This window comes from Diplotaxodon limnothrissa, linkage group LG23 (genome assembly GCF_057381915.1).
Source record: "Diplotaxodon limnothrissa isolate DT_005_m linkage group LG23, D_limnothrissa_male_GT1.1, whole genome shotgun sequence".
NCBI classification, from domain to species: domain Eukaryota; kingdom Metazoa; phylum Chordata; class Actinopteri; order Cichliformes; family Cichlidae; genus Diplotaxodon; species Diplotaxodon limnothrissa.
In genome coordinates, this window is record NC_140617.1 from 9,302,001 (window position 1) to 9,312,283 (window position 10,283).

Here is a 10,283-nt window from a genome sequence, read left to right on the forward strand (position 1 = left end):
AAAGCTGTGCAGATTTTGTTGAATATCATGGAAACAACAAGTTATTTTTCAGTTTTACACAAGGGAAAGCACTGTGTGAGGAGACTCGGCATATGTGTGTCATAATTGGATACAATTCTTAGATATGGCTCAAAAAAGGTGTGTCAGTCTATGGATACTTTCAAACTGAAACCCAAAAGTGTTATTAAACAGAAAAGCAGCAATAATATATTTGGACTGTCTGGTAAAATGGACAACTTATTGGTTTTTTTAGGTTAGATATGAACATTTCAGACTCTTTCAGCCTTGTTGACGTGTCCAACTTTGTCCCACACAAACAGGGTTTGACGAACATTTTAGTTTGTAGGATCTGGTCACCCTAGATTGTGCAGTTTTATCAGCCTGTTATCAAGTAGTTGATATGTGTGCGTGTGAGTTGTACCTGCATAGTTGATGAATGCAGCTTGCTAACCAAGTTAGCTAGCGGTAAATGATAAATTAGCATTCTAGCCTATAAGGTAACTTAAGTCCAAAACAAAATAAAACCAACATGGCAGCAACCGAATGTTAATTCTGAGAAGCCACCATCTCTATGCCTACCTTTTATACCGTCTATATTTAGTGATACAGTGGAACCCCGACTTATGAATACCCCATTTCCATTTAATGAAAAATTCAAGTTACGAAGGCACTTAACAGCAATATTTCTGCCCGTGTTACGGCAAAATGCCCACGTAACGAAATCCGCTGGCTCTGATTGGCTGAGCCCAGAATGCCTTCCGAATCATGTGACAACCCCTTGGCTTTCGTACTTGCGCTTCGCTGTTCCACTTGAACGAAGTATTGTTGTTTCAGTTAGCAATTAGCCTATAGCCTATCGTTCACTCAAAAGGAGCGATGGGTGCTTCGACTTACAAAAGACCCTCGGGAACGATTTAATTTCGTAAGTCGGGGTTCCACTGTAGTTTTGAAACAGTGGTCGTTTGTCTCAAAGTTGGCCAGAGAAAAATTTCCATGAAAAAGCTGCACTTGGTTGGCCTAGTTAGCACTTGCTGTATATTTTAGTGCTACATCCCAGAGCAAATCTTTTGCCCAACTTCAGAGTTGTGTGGCTCCACGTCCGGCCATCAGACACCTTAACATTCTTTCTTTGCTAGATTTTGGCTACGTTCACACTGCAGGTCTTAATGCTCAATTCCGATTTTTTGATCAAGTCCGATTTTTTTTGTCTGCTTGTTCACACTACAAATAAAATGCGACAGCAAACGCGCTCTAGTGTGAACGCTCAAAGCGGCCCGCATGCGCAAAAGAAGACGTCACTCACAACGCGCTCTGTTTAGACCCAGAGCAAACAGTATTATTTAACTGATGGCCCTTAATATAAAGACTTTGGACTTTACGTTTCCCAATTTTTGCTTTAAGTTATTTTGTTATTTACATAATAATGTAAATAACCTAATAATTATCCTTATTGCTGTTTTAGAGAGGAGCGGTGCTTCAAAGGATAGTTGGTGATTTCTGTCAGAATCTGCAGATTATACAGTACAAATAAAATGTTCACGTTGTCTTCCCAACAGTTTCACTAACATCTACACGGGATGGCCAGGAAGCGTTCACGATGTCTTCTCCGGCGCTGATAATTAGCGTCTGTCTTGTGTCAGTGACGTAAAAGATGGATTTAATGCGACATAACCATTCAAACAGCGGTCGCTTTCTAAAACATCGGATATGTATCAGATTCAGTACCGCATACGAAAGTGACCCAGATCGGATTTGAAAATATCGGATTTGTGCCGTTCACACTGTCACACCATGATCGGATATGGGTCGCATAGGATCAAAAAAATCGGATTTGATGCGCTTTCGCCTGCAGTGTGAACGTAGCCTTTGTCAGGCCATTGTCTGCTGCCAGTTAACGCATAATTACACCTCTGTCAGTGGTTTGCCATTCTCCAGAAGACATAATCTTTGCTTGTCTGTCTGTGAGGTTTTTTTTAGGTTCACTGATATTATTAACAAGCCAACCAGGTGGCTGGTACTATTCTTTTTGACCTCAAAAAGTAAATAGATCAGCATATGTGATGTCTGCTTAATAGACATTTGACCTGCCATGCATAATTCAGACGGATTAGATAAAGGATGATAAGACAGTGAATAGGTGCAGACACAGAAAGAGTGAATGGGATGCCGGCTCTGTTCCACGGTTACCTTGAGCGCACACTTTGGGTTTTTCTTTTGTGTACCACTGTGTAAAGTGCAGCGTTTGCATGAAGAATGAATTAACTCTCACACACCTTGCCTAATGCAAGATAGTGTGAGAACTCCGTGTCTAACATATGTGACTTTCCCAGTAAATTTAATTATAAGGCAATAACCACCAGTTTCATAATTTGTCCAGTAAGGCCTATGGATAAAAAGGCAGCAGTGGTGTAGTGAAGACAGGAGAGAGAATTGGAAAAATAATGCTTGCACTTTGCTTTGAACACATTCAGAGATTTTTTTTTTTACTTCATTATAAACAGACACAGCTGTTTGAGGATGTAGAAAATTCATAACAAGCATTTGTTTTATGGTGTGAACATGTAATTGCAAAATGAGGCCATGTTTGGGATGGAGAAAAGAAAAGGTAGGCTTCCCTCTAAATGTCATGAGGTCATTTCCTGTGCTGGGACACGGCTCATTTTCCTGCGTCATTTCTCAACCCACTAAAGTTCTCTGCCAAAGCGACACTTTCCATGCGCTCTTTGTAACCATCTGGATGTGTGCGTTAGTGTCACTTTTGACGAATGAGACCTAATATGCGTTTCATCATAGACTTCCATCATCAGTTTATACAACTCTGACTGTGACAATCGAAGCCTGTCAGCATAGTTAATTTCAAAGATTTGTTCTTCTTTAATGCTGTCCAGAGCACATCGCTCTGTTACACTGTGCCGATAATGAAGGTAACCTGCCCAGGTTGCTGTGACTCCGTAAGAACATGCAGGTATGATTTTGTAGCGTGCAGCTGATTAAACTGACTGATGTTTTGTTCCCAGCGTCCCAGGTCTGCCTTCGCTCACAGCGCTCGGAGAAATGGGCTGAACAGTTACACACAGCAGAGGCAGATGAAGTCACTGTTGAGAAAAATTAATGTCATTTGGCTGAAAGAGCTGCAGCTCACTGTTAATGTACAGATGATGTGAGATGGATGTGACTGGAGATTGTGTGATTTGTGTTTATACCGCAAACCACATCATCTGCAAACCAAAATGGAACACGTCTGATGACGATATTTTGGAAGTTAAAGGATTTTTAAAACAATTTTGATCTTCAATGAAAACTGATATGGCTGTTTGTTCTGTGGTTACAGAAACACTAGCCAGTCATCTTTCAGCCATATGGAATAGAATTTCCAATTCCCCAGTTTCCTATTTTCTAAATGCTAATGCTTTATATGTAAGTTTAATAAGACTAATGTGTCACACTAAGGTTTACTCATGAAATTAGCCCCTTTCACTTTTTCCCAAAAGGCAAAAGCTTTACCTGATTCATGCGTGAGTCTCAGAGGTGATCTATTATGCCTTTCTTTAGTTTCTGTTAATATGTATTGTGCCAGTGTGGATGCTCATACTAAACATGGCCAAGTTTCAAAAAGTGAGGTCTGTAAATGTACAGTTAATTAATGTGAGAAATACAGTACATTAAAAAAATAGATAGAATTAAAAATGAATAAAATTAAATGGAGTTGAGTTAAAACTGTTTGTTTAAGATAGCGGATGACCTGAGTGGGTGCATCAAGCTCAATTAGTCATTCATTCATACACGCATTCATCCATCCACTAACAGTGCCGGTCTCAACCTTTCTCTCCTTGGACATCTCCTCCAGCTCATCCAGGAGCTACACTCAGGCACTCTCAAGCCAGCTAAGAGATATAATTTCTCCAGCGTGTCCTGGTTCTGAATTATTTATCTTTCGGATTCATCTTCCATTCAAAAGATAAATAAAGAATAACTTTAATAATTAATCATGCAAAGCTACTCTAGTAGAGATCAAGAAAAAGCTAGAGCTATGCTTGTCATTTTGATAATGTCACCACCTTTATAATTAAAACAATTTTAAGTTAAACCACAAAATGAACGATGTTGAATACATTCAGTTTCTCCTTGTTTTCTGGGCAACATCTTAATCAAGTCAGTTTTTGCACATTAACTCAAAGCTGACACTGCACCTTTGCAAATTTTTTGGACCGACTAATATTGATTAAAGCCATAATATCATAAAGACCTGGGTGAGATTTCTTGTTTTTGGCATTTCACTGTGAACCACAATAATACAATCTTGTTGTGGTTCTAGACAAAAAAGGACAGCGCATGTTTGCACAAAAGAACACGGCACTCCATCCAGTATTTGTTAAGATATTCCGTTCTCGATCAAAGGAGAGAAAAAAAACAACCAAGCAGACAGACTGGCAGACTGACACAGCCTGGAGCCGTGCTGCTAGCATGTCTGAAAACCATTCAAACCTACAATGGGCTGTTTGTTGATATCTGGTTGGAGCCTGAAGCCTAATAGAGTACAACAACGTGCCGTTGGCATGCTGCTTTACAAATACCAGCTTTTCAAATGTCATACGAGAAGATGTGCTCTGTCGGAGTAATTAAACGAGACTCCATCCTTGCATGTATAGATGTGCACATTTTTGGAGAGTGGTCAGATCCAGAAGAATGGCCAGGTCAGATGTCAAAGGGGGAACAGCTGCTGAACAGTGAAGGCCACCAGGTACAGATGTTCAATGTTACCGGGGTCGTAGTGATGCATTCTGGGTACACCACATCACCTAAGTCCATCCATGTGTTTCGGGACCTTTGAACACTGACCTTTTCAGTCTTTCATAGAAGAACCCTCCTCCCCTGATGGAAAAAGAAGTGAACTTGTTATGGCTGCAGGTTTAAGTGGAAATTTGCATCACACTGATCAAGACAGAGTTTGTTTCCTTGAGACGGCGGTCTCTCGCCCACACACACACACACACACACACACACACACACACACACACACACACACACACACACACACACACACAGATCCAGCTTTATCGTCCCTTTTATTCAGTCACATTCACACAAACTGTTGCATACTTAAAGCCGCTCATGCAGTGGACCTGATCTTTACCTCCTTTTGTGTCCTGTGTCATTGGGCGCTCCTTGCCCCGCCCACATGATAGTGCCTTTCCCAGGACCCTAACTTCCTGCATTCACCCTGTTCCCATGACAACTAAGCTTTAAATGGGTAGAGTCGCTGCTATCAGCCAGACTCGTCAAAAACAGCTTTCCAAAGAGTGACACTGGGAAACAGCTCCTCGCTATCTACATGCGTCTTACTTCTCTTCAAGTCTTTTAGGTGTCACCGCCGTTTCCCCTCGAAGTGGGGAGCACACGCCTACCGTTCGACTGTACATACACACACAGGCATACTTGGGAGATTTTTGTGAACACACCCACTGTGATATAGCAGCTTTGACTGACAGTGAGACAGGCCTCCGAAAGGCATAGATTGTTCTTCGGTAAACCGATGAGGTGTGGAGACGCAGGAGTGATATTCTACAGCCCCAGAGTGCCAGTGCACTGATACGCGTTCAAAGAGATTTTCTCTCCTTTGTTTTCCTTTCTCTTTTGAGGAATCCATGTGTTTTTGATGGCCTCTATGGTGCTCATTTCCTCTCTACTGCAGGCACTGTACAATCTTTCATTTCATATCTTCATAAACGCACAGGGAGACCGCTGTGGTGTGAAGTGAGAAAACATCAGTGCGTGAAGGTGAATGTATGTGTTTCCACATCTTATTGTGTTTTCCACTGTGCTGTGCATGCCTGTTTGTACATATGTCTGTCATTACACTTTTCCCTCCAGATTTTGTCCATATGTGACCAAAGCTGGTGAATTATTGTTTAATGTATTTTTCTGCTGTACACTGACAGACAAAGTGCCCTCTTTAAATTTGTGCCTTTGTGTGTTTTTCACTGCAGGAGAAGCCGTATAAATGCAGCGAGTGCAACAAGGCCTTCAGTCAGAAACGAGGACTGGACGAGCACATGAGGACTCACACAGGAGAGAAGCCTTTTCAATGTGATGTGAGTGCGCAGCTCTGTGGAACACTGCAACTGCCTAAAATATATAAATTGACTCAGTAAATTAATTATAGCTATAAATGTGCCTAAAGAATTAAAAGAAAAATAAATTCAACTAATTATTCATCATTTATTTCAACTTTGTGTCTATTGGTTGACTGATGCGAGCATCACAACAGAAATGGAAAATTAATAAAAATAAATACAAAGGAAATTTACTCAAAAAGAAAATAAATGGGGGAGTTATTACAACATTTATTTTCCCAAAAAACAAGTTAAACCAGAAATATCAATTTATGTCATATCTAATTCTTAATTTAATTACATTTTAAACAATTTATTGGTCTTTTTAAAAAAATTTGGCGGTTTTGGTCCTCCGTACCATCAACCACTGTCTGTTCTTTCTTGTTTTGCTGGCATAGGGCCAGATGTGTGGAAGAGTTGGGGCTCAGTTAGAGGCAGATAGCGATCTTTCTTCTTTAGAGGGGCCCAGTGGGCTGATTCACATAAACACATTTAGAGGATCAGAGGGAGAAATTACTCTCTGCTTATAATGCTGCAGGAGTAATAATTATTCTCAGAGATTGAGGAGAGAACACGCGACAGAATTTGTTTTTAGTGTTTGGAAAATTTTTCTCCCTGCTTTTGTTTTTGTCCAATTTTGTGTTTTCTGTTTTTCATTTATAAAGCCACAACTGTCCTGGAAGTTGAACTCGCCGAACTATGGTGCTGGCTAAACAATACAGGGGTCTGGGTTGCAGGACACCTTTAAACATTATTAACATTGCGATTGCTTTTTTATTCCCAAGCAACGGTTTACAGACTTTGAAAAGAAAGTTATTTTGTTGGAGCTTTTTCTGTTGATTTGACCTGGTCACAGAGACACTCATTCATGTAAGCCGCTTCTGCTAGTCATAACAGTCCAATCTGTACACACAGATGCTACACATATTTTTTTGGTTTAGTGTGACTAACACTTTCCAAGAACATCATTATCTCTCATGTCTATCGTGAATAAATATACATAAGTCTCTTTGAAATCACAGAAAAAGAGATGTTATTTATAACTTGCCTAATAATTGTGAGGTTTTCAAGGGATTTCAGTATGAAAAGCAGTTACTGTTTCTTGTTTATTCGTCAGTACACAACAAACAGGAGCTGAAAATGCCTTTTTTCAAAATTAGGAATGTAACTCTGAAAGCGAAATCATGACACAAATCTTCACCGACTCATCAAGCAGGTCCATTTTCCCATGTGACAACTCCCTTAACTCCCTATTTTCTTTGCTTTCATTACCTTCATATTACCTTCACAATGGAGCCATCAATATGACATTGATGTATTAAAAAGTGCAGCAACTTGGTACATAAATATAAACATACATAAAACAGTAAGAGGATTAGGTGACAGAGACATATCAGTAGGATCATGTGACAGCCACGGCAGAGAAACAAAGGGGTTGCGTCACTGCTTCAGCAAGCGTCAGCAAATCATTCATCCATCCATCCACAGTTGTGGTCTGAAGTTTCCATACACTCATCACGAGCCTGAATGTCATGTTAATTTGGGGCTTTTAATGACTTCTTTGAACTGTGCTTTCTCCAGGGTGGAATGATTATACAGAATATATTATTAATTACTAAAAAACAAATTTGAATTTATTGGGGATTTTAATTAATCCACACAGGGTCAAAAGTATAGATACACACTGCAATATATACATACATCCCCCCTAATATTTGGTTAAATGCCCTTTAGCAAGACAGTTTTGTTAGCCATTAACAAACTTCTGGCAGAATTTTGGTTGGATATTTGACCACTAAGTCATTTAAGCTGGCTGTATCCTGGGTGAATTTGGTGGTGGTCAGCGGCAGAGGCCTGTCTGACCCCCACCTGCCAAAAATGGCTACAGGGATATGAAATGAGAAACAGTAAGAATTAGTAACCTGCATTATATAATAAAGATAAACCATGGCATGTTTTCATGTTGCTTACACTAGTTTTCCATGTGGAGTTGATAATGCATATTTAAATCATTCTAGTCTTGTGAAATATGAATGTTTATTTCTTATGCAAATTTATTTTAGCCTAAAGTTCAACAAAAACATGGCCTGTTACAGTAGACCCTAAAAATGCTACCATTGGGCTCAAGTTGAAGCAAATATTGAGCAAACTATGTATAAAGAAAATAAAACAACACAATCACAGGAAATACAGGAAAAAGCTCAACACTAAGAAATAAGGTGAGTGATCTAACTAAAAAGAGACACTGACTAAAACTGCTACAAAACCAAAACTATGATAATAATACGACTCGCATGGATTTTCCCTGTGCTGAAAGTCTTCAAGGCAAAAGCTCAGAAGATTTCAAACTGATGCAACTTCTGTTATCCCGTTTTTGTTGACTTTTGATGTGGACGCTGAAGTCACGCAGAGTACTTTAAGCTCGTAACTGTAGATTCCAAGCATGTCTTATTCAAACAAAGCTTAAAGCACCAGTCTGGATTCCTAAATTATCATTTGAGCTTTAACACGCCACTAATCCTCTATCCACAAGATCATTGAATTCTAAAACAGCATATGCGCCCATATTCACTGAGAATCATCTACAGTTGTCGTTTGAGGACACACAATCAGTATCCCATTCATCTCCGGTGAAGCATCACTGGAACGTGTCTCTCGGCAACATCAAGCGTTCATCTGGATCCTTTTTCCCAGCTTTGGAAGAAATAATTCAACATATAAACTATTAGAAATAATAGAAATAACATGTGGATTTTATTTTGGGGTGGATTTTGAGTCAGACAAAGAGATCACACAGTCCCAGGAACATTTTCCAGACGAGCTGGAGGGGTTCTGAATGCAGCGTCTGTCAAACCAGCATTAAAATGTTGTCGACGCATCAAGCAACATCTGGGATACCATGAGAAGTGGAGGCCCCTCTCTCTCTCTCGCTCTCATCAGCTGCTGTCCTTCTTTCACTTTGCAAAATTGAAAATATTTTTCCTGACACAGCAGCAGATTTATAGATTGCTGGAGCAACATAAATGACAACATGATAGCGCATCAATGAAAATGTGGAAGTCCACCTGATAAACTATTGGAATGGTATCATGTGATGGTTCTGCTGTTTTCATTCATAGCTTCTATATTTGCCGTTCACCCACAGATGTAAGCTGTCTGTGAGATTTTCTGAATGTAATTCATAGCGCTGACGTTCTTCGCAGATGGAGCGAGGAGGACACATGCTGCGATTCTCCAAGCTGTATGTTAAACTGCAGCTGAACGCCAGCCATTGGCGGATTATCCTGATTGATAGAGGGCCCTGAAGTCATTTGTACAGTGTAAAGTGCCTCATTTAAGATGGATGTTAAGTTGCGTGCATCCCCCCTCCCCCTGCTACCAGTGTGGAGAAAAGAGACGTTTCTGTTGCCAAGTGCGTGTCCCATTTTTGTTGCACCGAGGCTCTACAGTGAGCAGATATTGCCAGATTTAAATAAAGTGTGTTTAAATAGTGTAATTATGACTCCTATAATCCTCTATTTGTTGTTTTCTGTAGGTCTGCGACCTTTCATTCAGCTTGAAGAAGATGCTCAGCAGGCACAAGCTGACGCACAACCCCAACCGACCGATGGCAGAGTGCCAGCTGTGCCACAAGAAGTTCACCAGGAACGACTACCTCAAAGTCCATATGGAGAATGTCCACGGGGAAACGGAGAGTTAGAGCCAATTAAGGAAGCACTGGCTAAAAACGAGATCTTATTCTTCAGATAAACTTAAGTCTTGTGCTCTAAGATGATATGCAGATAGAAAGATAGCAGAAATGTTGCTAATAATGATACATGCATGTAGGACATGGAAAAGATTAAGGCGAGTATTTCAAAATTGAAACATTGACTGTGTATTTGTACTTTCTTTCGGTCATACTGTTTCCATATTGTTTTTGGAGATCTGAACAAACAGAATCCCAGATATGTTTGATCTGCCTCCGGAGCCTCTGTGTCTGCTCCGGTCTTTCTGAACTCTAACCAGTGTTACTGTACATACTGCCACAACATGACCCATTCCACTGTTCTCTGAATACCTTACTGTACAGTTGTGGCCAGTTGCCAAATGATGAAGACAAGTTGTGACCAAAAACTTTTCTGTGCACTTTAGTTTTATCTGTACACTTTCTACATATTTTCCTGTTGG

The 10,283-nt window shown here is 40.1% G+C and overlaps 1 protein-coding gene across 2 annotated transcripts in view; it reads left to right on the forward strand.

Annotated features, from left to right (window-relative positions):
• Window positions 1-9,813, forward strand: part of prdm5 (PR domain containing 5) — a 40,605-nt gene extending 30,792 nt beyond the window's left edge. For both annotated transcript variants that reach the window (XM_085348287.1, XM_085348288.1), the window contains exons 15-16: window positions 5,988-6,092; window positions 9,649-9,813. In XM_085348287.1, the coding sequence (XP_085204413.1) occupies window positions 5,988-6,092; window positions 9,649-9,813 (270 nt within the window). The remainder of the gene's footprint in view (window positions 1-5,987; window positions 6,093-9,648) is intronic.
• Window positions 9,814-10,283: the final 470 nt, after the last annotated feature.